General features: G+C 38.6%; 1 protein-coding gene and 1 long non-coding RNA gene across 3 annotated transcripts; one reads left to right on the forward strand and one right to left on the reverse strand.

Annotated features, from left to right (window-relative positions):
* Positions 1-2: 2 nt before the first annotated feature.
* Positions 3-2,775, forward strand: LOC117746865. Of its 2 annotated transcripts, none has more exons than XR_004611362.1 (4): positions 3-245; positions 1,368-1,535; positions 2,089-2,126; positions 2,556-2,775. It is a non-coding gene; the product is annotated as an uncharacterized LOC117746865 (long non-coding RNA). The 2 variants fall into 2 exon arrangements; XR_004611363.1 differs by having other exon boundaries at positions 3-150.
* Positions 2,776-4,400: 1,625 nt separating this feature from the next.
* On the reverse strand, positions 4,401-10,279 carry ltb4r2b (leukotriene B4 receptor 2b). Its single transcript, XM_034554548.1, has 5 exons — positions 10,177-10,279; positions 7,780-8,380; positions 6,675-6,875; positions 6,543-6,586; positions 4,401-5,543 (listed from the first exon to the last, which is right to left on the reverse strand). Exons 2-5 carry the CDS (start codon positions 8,359-8,361, stop codon positions 5,282-5,284), a joined length of 1,089 nt encoding a protein of 362 aa, XP_034410439.1. The 5' UTR covers positions 8,362-8,380; positions 10,177-10,279; the 3' UTR covers positions 4,401-5,281.
* Positions 10,280-16,130: the final 5,851 nt, after the last annotated feature.

Consider the following 16,130-nt stretch of genomic DNA (forward strand, 5'->3'; position numbering starts at 1 on the left):
GTAATTTAAAACGGCACCACCGTGTGTGTTTTAAAAGAACAAATGCCATTCAATAATCTTATTGAATACATACATCTGTTCATATTTACTTGCTAAAACAAACGTGTGTGAGTTTAGTGAGTCACGTTGGCTGATGAAATGTTAATAAGTGTAAGTTTAATTAATTTAAGTTTAACTGAAACAATCTAAGGAACATAAACAGGTTCCTTGATACAGTTTACACCAATAGAGTGAGATACCATCTGGTGAGTGCAAACATTGTGAAATTATTAATATTATACATTTGCTTAGCTCTATAGCTCCAGTTAACTGGTTTGTAAAAGTAAATGTGTGGATTAATAAGGGTCAGTTAAAATCAAATAGATGCATAAATCTCTATTACAACTTCATGGTATAAACATTGGGTATTTGTGTTTTAAATGGAGGTAAATATGTTGTGGCTAAAATCTTTAAATGTGACAAAAAACATCTTCTTGTGTAAACATAATCATTTTAATGGGACATTTTCCTACACACATTGATAAGACTTTTCTCGCATCTGGTTGTTGTTTCAAGGAAAAGAAAAGAAAAATCAGCTGCCAATATAGAACCAAAGAAGAAACCAAACAAAGAAAAAACACACAATAGATGGTCGGAGGAGGAACAGAACCTTTTTTTAAAATGGGATTATAGTGAACAACAATATAATAATACAATACAATAATAATACAACAGTATTACAAAAACAAATGCCCCTTTAGCTGCTGGATGAAAAGCACCTCTGGCCAGACCCTCTGTGGACTAATTTTCATTTTCACTGTACACATTCACATTTACATTTATGTTGATTTACACTTCATATACACTACACATACTTTGCATTGTGCACACTCTGTTTAAACTTAAATTAATGTCCTTGAATACACACTGCACAGTTATTCGTATTCTATTGTGTATATATATTTGACATATTTTGCACATTTTGTACACTCTGTTTACATTTAATTTAATTTAATTTCCTTAATACACACTGCACAGTTATTTGTATTCTATTGTGCATATATATTATATATATATATTATTTTTTATTTTGTATATATCTGTCATCCCTGTTCATATATTTTATTTTATTTTATTTAGTTTGTTTAGTTTATTTAGTCTATTTCATTTGGTGTCTGTAAAGTGTTGAGAGAGAGAGAGAGAGAGAGAGAGAGAGAGATAGATATATAGATATAGATATAGATAGATAGTTTTGTTTGTAAATACTTTTTAGTAAAAAACAATGCATGTATAATGGTACATGCATTAAAGACAATATGCTGTTTATAATTTATGTAAACATGTGGTTTAATAATACTGTCTCTTTTTCTTTTTCTTCTTTCTGCTAGACCCGGAAGTTGCCTGTTTCCCGGAAGCAAACACGTGGTTTTTCCAAAGATATAAATTGAGCTTCAGCCTCTCCAACAGTCTCTCTTCCGCGTTGCAGTGAAACGGGTCTCACGCGCTTGCCGCAGAGAGACAGAAGCCAACGACGTGCGAGAAGCTTCTTTTTCACGGTAAATATTCACGTTTAGTTTAAGTCGTGTTCGTGTATGTCGCCATTTGCGTGTTCTTCTCGTGGGTGTTTGTTGCGGTTATTTCCGCACAAACACTCCTTAACATCGTGGTGGCTTCACGCGCCTGAACTACCGCATGGTCTGCGTGAAGAGACTAGTTTGGCCGTTAAGTGACAACATATCTCAAATTGATGCTGTTTTAATTGTAAATTACTTTTTTAAAAAAAAATTTTTTATTATGATCAGAAATAACCTCCCAGGTCTATTTAATGTTTGCTTTTTTTTTTTTTGGTAGTTAATTGTGGCAATATAAATAGTGTTATTTAACGTGTGCAGGAGGATAATTTGTTCACTTATAATCCAACCGTCCGGCCATAACTTGTTCTGCATTGTACCATCAAACCTTAATGATGATTTTGTCAGTCCGTGTTTCACCTGAAACTCATGATTACTCTTTAACTGCACTGATGGGTTTGATCGAACAGACGCTCTGAAGATGCTTATTCTATTACACGTTGAGACTAACCTCCATGTGTTTGCTTGTTTTTTTTAGAGGATTTTAAGAGCCTGGACTGGACGCCTCTTGATGAGGTCAGTATGTGCCTCTTGGTGGATGGACGTTTACATTATTACCTCATGATTCTACATGCTTAGTTTATTAGGTCAATTAATGTGGTCTATTCCTTTTAGTACTGGATTACTATACATATTATTTTTAGGCCATGTTCAGAGTGCATTAGTGAACTATAGTTTAGAAACAAACACTGAAATAGTCTTCTGTGTTAACTTTAATTTGTTTTACCTTCTGTTATCTGGACACTCAAATCTTATAACTTTCAATTTTGAACGTCTGTCTTAAAGATCTGATCTGGCAAACTAATCAGATTTGCCTGCAGTCTGACGGTAGCTGTAGTCTCTAATCTAAATGAGGTGGTTGCAATTCAAGAGCACTACTATCTGAAGCTTATAATCTTTGAATAAATAATAATTTCAACCTTTTTTTTGTGTGTGTGTTTACAGGTAAAGGGAACGCTGCATGAACAGAGTCCACAGCTGGATTGATGCGCTTTGCTATTTTTTTAAAGTTTATTCATAAGGTTTTTGAAAAGATTTGCCGACTCTAATTATTGAATATCTGTATCTTCTATGCATATTTCTAATCATTTTGACTTGATATAGTTTTGTAACACTGTATGAACATGGACATTCACTGTTAAATAAAGCTAAATGAGTTAAACTATTTGCTTTGCTTTCATATTTTTTATTATATGTATTGTTGCAATCTGCTCATGAGCGTGCCCCCCCCCCCCCCTTTCATTCTATAACACCCGTTGCAGTACATTATGATCCATTACAGAGACTAACACAACCAGATATTACTGACAGTCTTTAAGAGACCACTATTATCTTCAACTGACGCTCACATCTTAACGAGATATGAATATAACCGTTGTGCAAACGGGACTCCAGAGGGTTAAATATGTATAAAATTAAACATGAAATCATGTTAGCGAGTCTTTTTCCATCATATTGTGAGAATCCAAATTATCTGTCATCTTTTTATAATGTACAGGCATAAAGAACATCAATCGGCGTGTAGCCCCGCCCCTAAAGCATACTCTGTCATGGTCTGTTTGACTCTGGACCATAATTTACTAAATTAACATGCTGTATTGAAGACTTGAGACCATAAACTCATTTTTGCAATGTTTACTGAGGGAATAAATCAAGAGAGAAGTAGTCATTTATATAGACTTCTGCTTTTTTTTTTGTCAGTTTACACACGTTTTACTGAATTGTCGCGTGTCAATCACGGCTTACAAGTTGCGCAGAATTATGTTTTTAACAATCTGGTTGAAGCAACATATTTATTTGGGGCTGGTTTTTAAATGAGACTTGTAGGATAAAATGTTTTTGATAAACATCACAGTCCTCTGCTTCATTTTTGTTTTGTTTTTTTTCCTGACTGAAGCGTCCGCCACACATGTCGAGGTTCAGTTAGGAATATAAGTCTGATTTATTAACGGTTTTCACAGCTTCTGAATATGGTTAAAAGGTGTATTTTTGGCGACTGTTTAAAGAAAACATACTTTTCAAATCCCGCCGGCGGGTCTGAAAGCTTAAAGAAAGAAACGCCAGCTGTGAACACGATTTAAATCAACACAATAATTATTTCTGTCCCGGTATTTACTTACTCGGTTGAGTCTCTCGCACTAGGCTACATTTTAAATATCCAGAAGATCAACATAACTCACAATGAGCTGGAAATTGACAGGAGTTCCCACTGGCCCGGATGTATCTTTCCAAATTCTGGCTCATTGAAAATGTAAATATTGATATAACTTATAGGCAGCTGATTAGAAAGCAGAAGCACCAAAACAGGTCATTTTTCTTATCGTCAGCACCAAAAGTCAGGCTCACACTTATCTCCATAATGACTTTGAGCGTCGCCATCTTGGATTTGTGCAACCAGTGACCTTATTTGGACTGTGTAGGAATGACGTAGAGAATTGGAAGCGACTTGTCAATCACAGTAAGTCCCGCCCTAAAGCATACCCTGCTTTATGGTCTGTTTGACTCTAAATGGACCATAATTTACTAAATTAACATCATGCTGTAATGAAGAAACTAGATTTACTAAGGGAATAAATCAACAGAGAAGTGATGTGTACTTAAATATTCATCAAGGATGCGACGGACACATTAAAATGACACCATGATCTGAGACACCCAACTTTTTAAGATTATAAATGAACATTAATTAATAGACCTAGCAGGGTTCGTCTCTTCATTTTTGTTGTCTTTGTTCAAACCTAGTCGACGTGTCCTTGAGCAAGACACTTTTAACCCTGAATGGCTCCCCGTAGCTGTGTCTACTTACATAAGTCGCTTTGGATAAAAGTGTCAGCTAAATGAAAATGTAATGTAATAAAATAAGCTCTTTATGTAACGTAACATTTTAATGTATCAGGCTACATATTTAAATTCAGCGTTTTTATTTAAAATAGGACAATGAAAGTAATGTTTTTAAAGGAAAGGCATCTTTACACTGTAGCTGTGTAATCCATGTAGTGTAAAGCAATTTTAAATGATGATTCATTGCATCGTGATATGTTATGAAGGTGAAACATTGAGAGCTTGCAGAGTTGACCGATCGGATGGATTTGAGACGTGTTGCATAGCCGATGCCCAATCCAGAGGAGCACTGGCTTCAGTTTGTGTATACATTTTATAAAAGACATTTAAAAAAAAATAATTACGTTTTCTGATGCTGGTTCAGATCGGACACGTCAGAGGAACACATTCTCTACCTTTCAAAGTATTCCATGAGCGGATCAGTTTACAGATTCTGTTAATCATATCAATCATAAGCAGTAAAGCAGGTTTATAAGATGTGGTTGTAAGCAGATACTTAATGTTAATGCATGTTTTAGTGTTTCTATATAAAGTCTTAGCTGTTAAAAAAATGTAAATTTGTGTTTTCGTACAATCAAATTGCTCCAAAGTACATGAAGTACTGTTTTGTTTTACTTGAGTTATTTTCTGCAACTGACAAAATGTTTAAAAAAAATTTCAGTATTTACAGTTCTGATTTACAATGGGAAGGTACAAACCATACAAAGTATTTTCCTTGCACAGCTGTCAACCAGTCAAACCTATGTTTCTTTCAACCTACCCAAATCTACACGCTCCACCTGTATTTTGGATTTTGCTTTCATTTTCATTTATGCGCAAAGTTCATTGCATCATGTCCCACTTTGTAACATAATACTTCTTGGTCCTGAGCCGTTCGCAGAGTCCACCGTACTGGTTCCCACAGGGTTGTTACTCTTTTTGTTCCCCGGTTGGTCCATTGACGTCCCTTCAAAGAGCCGAGCCATGAAGGCGAAGCCGTTCTGCTTGATGTAGGATTTACCAGCGAACGTGTAGAGGACGGGGTTGGCGCAGCTGCTGATGAAGGCGAAAGCCGAAGTCACTGCCCGACTGGACTTGGTTATATTGATCAATCTGCAGAAAAAAACACTTTTTAGACCACAAGTAAAACTTCTACTATATTCAGGGAACATAAAATTGATGTTTGGAACAATCTTTGAGAGCTCAATTTAAACACCGTGCTCTCAAACTAACTCAATAAGGAAATATAAATGTATCAATGAATGGATTACTTAAATACTATACTTCAAAGAGACACAATATGACTACATAGCAACACTAACATTAGCACAAATAGACTCAAAGCTACTAGTAGACAAAATGTCTACAAAGTAACCACACAGACACAAAACAACTACAAAGACACAGGACACGTTTACAAAGACAAAGTGACCATTAAGAGACACTGAACAACTACAAAGAGGCACAAAGAGACACTAAACAACTACAATGAGGCACGAGGAGACACTAAACAACCACAAAGAGGCACAAAGCGACACTAAACAACTACGAAGAGACACTAAACAACTACAAAGACACAGGACACGTTTACAAAAACAAAGTGACCATTAAGAGACACTGAATAACTACAAAGAGGCACGAGGAGACACTAAACAACCACAAAGAGGCACAAAGCGACACTAAACAACTACGAAGAGACACTGAACAACTACAAAGAGGCGTGAAGAGACACTAAACAACTACGAAGAGACTCTAAACAACCACAAAGAGGCCCGAAGACACTAAACAACTACAAAGATACATAAACAACTACAAAGAGACACAAGAGACACTAAACAACTACAAAGAGGCAAACACTTATTTCAAAGAATCACAAATTGACAGACAGAGTATATCAGCTGTAAATGAATCATAGTATAGTAGAATAGTTATCAGTCCAACGTTATTTTTGACTTATTTTTTTCCGACTATACTGTATGTAAAAAAATTAATTTTCACAATCAACTTATAATGTAGTGCTATTGCTAGATGAATAAATAAATATAAATAATACGAAAAACATATCAATGAAAATAATTCTGTGAGAGTGTGTTAAAATATTTTGTTACTCACGTGTCTCTCATAGGTGATTCCAGACTGTACCACTGAGCCGCCACCTTGGACCAAAACATAGAAGATCAGATCGTTGATACAAAATCAGAATTATAAATCCTGTGACGATGCCGCCAGCGCGCCCTCACATACCTCCATCATGTTGATGACGTGGTACGGCAGCCAGAAAATGCCAAACGTCACCACGATGGCCAGGATGAGTTTCTCGCTGCGGACCGTTCGGCGGAACTTGGTCTGCCTCAGGCGCCTCAGGATGAGGACGTAGCTGATTATGATGACGGCATACGGGAGGATGAATCCAGAGACCGTCTCAAGGGCATACTGAAACCTCACCTGCACACAGGAGGATGCCAGACGTACACACCATTGAAATGATTGCAAAAACAAAATTCTGCATCTGTTCATGCGTAGGTCAAAGATTCACCTGACGAGAGTAAATTGTATGTGTCTCTTTTTTTGGGGGATTTAGGATACTACTTCTAGAATATGCCAACTTTTAATTTGATTTAAAATGATGGATTTTTCACCGTAGTTGGGGTTATTATACGTTATTCCTTTGATGTGTATTTCTTGTAGGCATTACGGAAGCGGGTGATTGTGCGACGCCAGGATAAATAATGTATCAGTGTTATGTTTTTCCATCTTTTTTATAACGCGAAAACGTCTCGTTATAACCTAAAAATACCTTTTTTTTATTGACATGAAAATAATTTCTTGTTGCGTGAAAAACACATTTTTTTACAACCTAAAAATTCCTTTTAAAAACATGAAAATATCTTGTGATTACGTAAACAAATCAGCTGTTAAAACATGAAAACTATCTTGAAATAACACGCAAATTGCATAAACTCTTCAACTAAACCACACTGATCTGTGTTTTGGCAGCTGTCGTAACACTAGATGTGTTTATGTAATTCCATCTGATATGTGCATGTATGTCAATCACTTTGTTTTGTAATATTAATTGTCTATTCGTGTGTGTTAATGGCAGTAAATAAAGATACATTTTCAGTTATTTGTATCAGTTCTAGCTCTAAAAACCTCACTGCACACTAACCGCTGCATTAAACAACAGACAGACAGATTTAGAGACCAGCTGGTGAACACAATGGAGCATCTAGCAGCTGAAGAGACCTTCCTTCAGGAGTTGGTGGAGACCAAAAACAGAGCTGAAAATGAATATATAATATTTTACTTTGGCCAAACGATACATCCATTGCAGCCCTGGTCTACTTACATGTCGAGGCCGCGTGTGATTGGGCGCGCACACCAGCCTTATTGAATTCATCTCGCCTTTGTCCTCTCTGACGTCCCGAAACACCAGCGAGGGGATCGCGATGACCATCACCAACACCCACATTCCTACGACCACCCTCCTCACGATCGTCATGGTGATCAGGGAGGACATCTTCCTGTGAAACACCACGGCCACCAACCTGTGCACGCTCATCAGCGTGATCAGAAAGATGGAGGCGTACATGTTGGTGTTGCACAGGTAGAACACGCCTTTGCACATGACGTCGCCGAACACCCACGTCTGCTTGGCCAGGTAGATGATGAAGAAGATGGTGAGGGCCATGAGGCAGCCGTCGGCCCACGCCAGGTTGAGGATGAGGAGGGTGGTGACCGAGCGTCGTCGGGTGCGAGCCAGGATGCTCCAGACGATGAAGAGGTTGCCGGGAACGCCCAGGAGGAAGACGATGCCGAGGATGACGGCGCCCAAGATCGTGGAGAAGTCATTGCTCACGACGCTGTCGCTTTCGTGGTTTTGGGTTTTATTGTGAAAGGACGTTAAGGAGGAAGAGCTGGAATTGTTCATGCTGGAAGGAGTTTTGATCCTGAGGATGAGAGACAAAGTTAGAACCTAAATAAGCAGCTCTTTAGCATCCGTATGAGACACACCAGGCTTTCAAGTATCAACACTCGGACACTCAGAGAAAACTCCCTGAGTGTGATGAGGTGGTATACATGCCGGGAGCGAGGAGGGGTGTAAAGGTCTGACAAACACAGGACTTTCAACCAGACAACAGACGTTTGTGACACCAAAGTTAGTCAGTCGTTGATGTTTTTGATGTGTTTTCATCCTAATGTGATGTTGTTTTATTTTGCACAAGTATTTATTTACATTTTTTTTAACCCAAGCAAGTGTTTTTGTTTAACTGTGCGCTGGACTACCCCGTGTGTTCAGGTGAATATACACTAAAGAAAACCTACTTATTAATATTATTCTACCTATTATAGGAAGGGAGCTGAAGTTATTTATATTTCAAAGGGTTGCGTGCTATGATTGACATTTGCATGGATGTATGTTTCAATTCAACTTGTATTTGTACATTACAGCATCGGTCGAAACAATTCTACAGGCAAACTTGGGGTTGCATTTCTCATGATTTACAGATGTTTTGGGGGGAAATGTTATCTCTCCTGATGGCTTGAAAACAGGTGTGAGACTGAAACCGGATGTCAGGCATTCAGTCTTTTGAAAAACCTTCTGAATATTATTGCACTTTTCCAAAAAAGAGAGGTGATGGAAATCACATTTTAAAAAAAAACTTGGTGGTTTCACACTGTATTCTAATTAGTTGGAGGCCTGATTTTTAGATTTTTGAGAACACTAAAAAAAGATTGTTAATGGTCTGGAGAAAATAGTCCGCCATTACCGAAGATAAACATTACAAAACACTGTTGACCAATGGCAAAAAAAAAACACGCAGCCTCTAAAATACAAAAAAAACTGTGTAGATCAGCGTGCTAAAACACGCCACACATCAATTAGCGGGGCTGCGTCATAGAAGAACAGTATTTCGACACACTCGGATATTAGTTTCCGGGTCTTGTATCTTGTAATCTAGTAAATCTGCAGTGCAGAGGTCAGAGGGTTGACCTCTGACGGCATGTCTCAGACGAACCAAGGATTTTTAGCATACACGATTGATACACGAGTGATGTAGAGAAAGGAACGATAAGATCTCTCGCAAAATCTCATTTCCCTCTGTGAGGACAAGACATCAAGCCCCTATTTCCTGATTAAGTCCTAATGTCCTTGCTCTGGTCCGACTGAAGCAAACTGTTTATTTCCCCTGATGGCCAGAAACAGCAGTGATGAGTAAACACACCAAAAAAGTCTTACATCACTACAATGCAACAGAAGGATTGAGTCTGAGCAATACAGTGGTGCTGTCAGGTGAAAAAAGAAATAAAACTTTTGCTGTCTATCCGTTGTGGCAAACATCTGCAAATGTTGCAGCAGACATGTGACATAAATGAACTGCTGTGATGGACAAACTCAAATAACTGATGAAATTTACTTAAAAGAAATAAGGTAATAATTGTTAACGTCTGCAAGAGAATCCACCAAATAGGAAAGTATGTACAGCAACTATATGTTTTCCTAAAAGATTTGGGTTCTAAATCAACAAAACAAAACCTGATAAACGTGTTTACCAATAAAGAAACATCGATGGCTTATCTTGCTGTCCAAAGTTTTTAAAACAATGATTCATAGGTTTGTAATCAATCTGAAACGTGTAAATAATCAAGTCAGCAAAAGGGAGAGAAGCAGATGTTGGAGAGAGAGAGAGAGAGAGAGAGATTGATGAAAAATGTCATTAAGAAGTATTTTCTAGTGACTGACCTTCACTTGATGTCTCCCTGTGATAAATGTCAGGTTTAATGATCCGATCGGTCCGACAGCGCTTCCCTCTAGTGACGGCCTCCGTGAGCTCGGTCCATAATAAACTGGATCACATCCTGCAGGCTGCAACGTGCCCGTGGGGCAGAGAGGGGGAGGCTGAGAGGTGTGTCCTTCCTTCAACCTCTCACTCTCCCTGTATCATCTCCATATATGATTATGATCCATGTGGAAAATGTAGCCGTGCTGTAACATTGTATGCACTCAGGCCTCTTTAAAAAAAAAAAGAAAAAGAAAGAAAGAGTAAGTATTGCATTGCACTTGGAAGCATGTCCCGATGTCTCGTATCAAAATGCCTTTTTTTTTGTTGGTGTCTTGAGGCATTTTTCACTCTGCGTGAGTCAAGTGTTCAGGGGATTGCACAAGCTCCCCGTTTTATGGATGCTGGGCACACAAGCGCAAACATGCAGGACACACACACACACACACACACACACACACACAGACACACACACACTCACGCACTCACAGCCAACTAGTTCACACAGGTTTTTTTGACACTGACAGGAATGCTGGAAGTGAGTAGAAGCCCAAATATGAAATATTCCTCTTTACAAAAGAAAGGTTTTCCTGAACATGCACGCCCTTGTTCGGTGACGTCACGGCTCAGGTTCATGCAGTTTCAGCCACTTAGACACAGTGGAGACGGATGACTTTGACTGATCGTTAACTGTCAGTCAATGCAGCTGAAAAAGATGTTTGTCCGGTTTAAAATGTGTTTTTTTTTGTGTTTGGAGTAAAAGTGAAGTGAGTTTAAGTAAAAGAGAAACCTCCAGAGTGAGTGAGGAGGGAGGCTGGAGGTCGGGTAGTGGGGATTCATGACTGACTTTAAAGGGGAACTATTTGTATGGTTCATCAATCCTGTTGTTCTCGTTTGATGCCACTAAAAGTATTGGGATAATTATTTTTCAAAAGTGAGGTGATTCATTTACTTTTCTATAGAAAGAGAAAAAAATATAACAAAACAGATATTTTGAGGCAAAATATGGAACGTTCTTAGAAAAGATTACATTTTTTTTATTTTTTTTATTTGGGGCTTTTTTGCTGCCATAACGCGTCTTCTGTCAGACTTGTGGTGAGAAAAAAAATAGATGTTTATTTGACTACTTTGTTTGTTCGCCTCTGTAAATTCCTTCTGTATCCCCTAAATAATGCCTCATTTACATATTTACATAAACATAACATTTCAGAACACTTGTAATAATCAATTGGAGACATGTCATGGTGATATCTAGTCATATATTTAACCCTAATCACATGCTTGTGTCTTTAAAAGCTGTTTTCTCAAGACAATCTTTCTCAGACTCTCTGTAGCATTTAAATACACCAAACTTTCTAGCTTCATTTACAGGGGCGTGGTCATCATTCATGAACTATACAACATTTGTATGGGTTATGTATTGCTGCTGAATGTATTGTCCGATTCATGGAAAACCTTTGACTATAATAAATCACCAAAATGAAAAAGAATAGTTTTGAACCTTCATCCGATGATCAAATGTTTTGTTCTGGAAATGTATCCACATTATTTAATAGGACAACCCCTCATTAAGATATTCAAACAAAACAAAAAAATATAGTCTTAATGTAAATGATAGACTGGGGAAGTTGTGTTACTTAATACATATAAATTGATCAACTTAGTAAAACATTCTACATTAACTTAGACACAGTGGTGCTTTTGAGCGGATGTATCGGGTATTATAGGTCGGAAATGTAATCGTCCAAAAGAAGGACGCATTTCTTTATTGTGTATGTTTGGCAAAATTAAGAATTGGTCGCAGTGAGTGGGGCTCAGTGTGCTCATGTAATGTAAACAAGGATGTATACAGTAAGAAGATATTTTTAGAGCACTTCAAGTGCTTTATTTTCTTTACTTTGACAAACAAACATCTAATATTTTTCCCAAACACATGCAGGGAATCATACTAACATATATGTACAAAGTTTGTATTGCGTTTTATAGTTCAATGATCATTTGAAAAAATAAAAATACTTTTTGAACAAATATCCCGTACAATATTTAATAAACTTTCAAACAATGTATGTCAATGTATATATTTATATCTTTTCTTTCAAGTGAGTTCTATCTTCAACCAAGGAGGGTGATGCATGAAAACTGGGACATGGCTTTGTTGTGAATCTCCATGTTGACTAATTTGAGTATATAGAGAAAATAAATGTATATTTTCATCAGTCTGCAGCATTGGTCTTGTGTGGTGTTCAATGTATACTGTTCAAGTGTGTATTGTTTTGCAAGAAGTGTGATCAGACATTGTGCTTATAGTGGTGCAAATGTGGGCGATGTTTTGCACTTTCTCTGTGTACTTCACAAGTAGAATTGCTAAAAGTGTTGTAGGTTTTCAACAGCAGTGTGTAACTGGTCCAAACCAAATTAAGTCATATGCAACGTGTGTGTTTCATATGGTAACGAAATATGGTTTTGATAAATGAGTGTATAGTTTCATTTCGCAAGGGATCTGAGGTGTTTTGCTAATTGGGTTTGTGGGTGTGCTAATTGTGTGTACTGTTTTGAAAAACAAAACAAAACCATCAAAATCGTGCTTAAGCAATCGAGAAAAACTGTAAATGCATTACTCTTTACAGTGAATTCATGTTTTTTAACATACATGTACAAATTACTATTCATGTCCAGAGACACTAAAACATTTCACCTGACCACCATGAGGTAAAAGAACCATTTTGTTTTACCAAATAGTTTTTTTTAATAAGAATACTATGGACTACTTTCCATACATGTAAAAAATCACATGTACCGTAAAGACAAGAATGGAGTGATCATGTTTAAATCACTGCTTTCCTGCCGTCAGTTTGTATCCCAACATGCACAAGATGCACTTCAGGCAAATCCTTTGAGTCATTGGGTCAATAAATCATCTCCAGTTTCTCTTTGACGCAGCACATCGATGTGTCAGAGCAAAGAATTGTAAAAACACATTTCAGGGATCCCAACAATCCGTATCCTCCGGCTGTGAAACCAGAGGAAAGTTACAGAGAAGCTGCCTCTGTCCACGCGGTGGCAACACTTCCACGAGAGTCGCTTCCTCCGCTTGCTCCTCCGCTCCCATAAAGTTGACACTCAGCAGTTCCTCCGTGTGTGCTGCACTCATCCGTCTCGTTGCAGCGCTCCTTTAAACAATTCACCAGCCATTCAACTCAATATAACTTTCCATTTATATAGCGGCAACACACACAGAACCTACATGTAAGTCGCATTGCTGTGATGCAATGAACCAAGTATCAATGTGTACAACACCCGCGGAGATTATGAGATATAGCACTGTTACTTTCACCGGCTCTCAGAGTTTCAGCAGTTTGGTTTAATGTTGTTTTGTTTGTTTCTGCTAACTTTATATTGTGTGAACCTCGTCGTAGAGGTGAAACACTGCCCCCTGTTGAAGCTTGTGGTCAGATTATACACATTGCACCTTTAATTCAGGACTACTGTGCAGTTAATGGAGATGTGGGTCAATTCAAAGGCAGCTAAACCCCCCCCAAAAACTGAAAATGTTACACTGATATTGCACACGTTGAACATATTTTTGACATATATGTATATATATATAGATTTCTGTATATCTTCCTTGTACATTTGTTTTAGTTTTCCTTTTTTCTTTCTTTCTTTTGTGTACTTCTTTTATTTACTTTGTTCAAAAGGCCCAATCAAATGATCAAATACGTGCATGTTACTGGTAAATGAATTGAACGGTGCTAGTCGTATCAATGTTAAAAATATGTGCACTGAAATGCATACTCAAGAGGATGTGTTAAAGTTTAAGTGCATACTTATTCTCATAGTTATTGTGCGCTATATGCTTGTTTAACACATTGCTGTTTGGGGTCTGAACTGGATCATATATTGTCTATGAGAAGTGGACGTAGTCGACGTGATGTCGCCCATAGTTTTCAAGCTTCAAATTCAACATCTTAACTGTCGCCATCTTGGTTTTTTGTACCCAGAAGGGACACGAGAGGGTGGAGCTAAGTACAAAAATAAAAAAATACTGTAAACAGGACAAGAACACGGACAACGCTGTGGTGGCAATCTGTCAATCACAAGGTTGCCAACACCTAAAGCATACCCTGCTTTATGATCTATTTTATTCTATATGGAACCATAATCTACTAAATGAACACCGTGCTGTATTAAAGAAGACTTGAAACTAGAGATTGAGACCATAAACTCAGGTTTACAATGTTTAAGAGAGAAGTGGAGTCATTTTCTCATAGACTTCTAAACAATCTTCAACTTCCTGTTGCAACCAGAGGAGTCGCCCCCTGGTGGCCACCAGAAAGAGTGCACGTTTAAGTCACTTTTCAGACCTCGTGGATGTAATGTCGTCGCTAACTGTGACGTACTTGTAGGCTGGCAGGATAATCAGTCCACAACTTAGCAAAATGAAAAGCTGCTTGTATTTACATTTGAACTCCCTTTGGATACATTTTTACTTCTGGTGTTTTGGCAACGTACACTTCCTAATATTGTTATCGTACCCAATAGTGCCCCAAAGGGATGTGGTGGGACCACGAGTTATCCCATTCTGCCTTTGGCCCCAAAAATGATTGCATCAACGCCACTCGGAGCACTTTTCCCTCTCTCCAAACAGCCTGCAACATCTTGAGATTAGGATCCAAAGGCCTGCCCACACAACCCCAAGAGGATGACGGAGACAGCTAAAGCAAGCCCCCCAGTTACACGCCAGTGTAACATACATAATGAATGTGAGAAATCAGATGAGGAGGAGGAGAAAGGAGGACAGAGAGGAGGGGAGGAGGGGGAGGAGGGAGGAATAAAGAGCTGGACTGAGGCAGAGAGAGAGAGAGAGTGTTTATTTAAGTTTTTCGTCTCCTGACTCAGACAGAGAGCAGACTACAGAGGATAATGAGAAACAGATCTTTGGTGGAGAGGGAGGGGAGTGGAGGGGGGGATGAAGAGGAGGGACGAGGAGGAGTTGGTGGGGAGAAGAGAGGAAGGAGGAGTGGGGTAAAAGGCAAGAAGAAAAAAAAGAAGAAGAAAGGGGGAGGAGATGGAAGAGTGACGGCCAAAAAAAAGGGGGGCTGTCGTGTTCATCCACAGGAAATAGGCCCTCTTATGTTCACTAACTGACAGTTAACATCAGAGCCCTGGTGGCCGTGCAGCCGGCCTTCAATGGCAGGTTACAGAGCTGCAGTGAGTCCTGCGCATGATTGGAATAATAATCATATTGTTTAGGGGTCAAATGTGGGGAAAAGTCGATTGATGTTGAGGAGATAAAGTCAATTGTGGAGGAAGGGGGGTGGTCTGTGGGTGACGCTAAATAAGATGTAAGTTGTAAGCCATGTTTGTCAGGTTCAAAATGTGTTTTTTGTGTCTGGAGTAAAAGTGAAGTGAGTTTGAGTAAAAGAGAAACCTCCAGAGTGAGTGAGGAGGGGGGAGAGGAGGGAGGCTGGAGGTTGGGCAGTGGGGGGATTCATGACTGACAGGCACAAGGTCCTATGGGGAATGAGTAACGGACCAACTGGAGCTGGGAAACCCACCCAAAGGCAATTAAGGGTAAAGGACGACAAAAATATTTGATAAACTTTTTTTCCTCTCTCTCTCTCTCTCTCTCTCCGACTCGAACGGAGGAAGAAGAAGAAGCCACGGGGATGGCGATGGAGCTAGAATGAAAAGACCCGGCTGTATGTGGGAGATGTGTTCCGGAAAAGATTGCGAGATATCCAAAAGCAAAAGATCTGATTTTGGACCGCAAGGCATCCAGGCTGAAAAAAAGAGTAGTGGCTAATACTCGAAGGAGAAGCGGTCCTCATCGTGTGGAAGCAAGCTTGGGAAAAAAAAGTTGCTGAAGTTACATCAAAACCTTTTCGAGAGGATGGATATTTGCGCAATGGCACGC

Source organism: Cyclopterus lumpus, chromosome 17 (genome assembly GCF_009769545.1).
Source record: "Cyclopterus lumpus isolate fCycLum1 chromosome 17, fCycLum1.pri, whole genome shotgun sequence".
In the NCBI taxonomy this organism is placed as follows: Eukaryota; Metazoa; Chordata; class Actinopteri; order Perciformes; family Cyclopteridae; genus Cyclopterus; species Cyclopterus lumpus.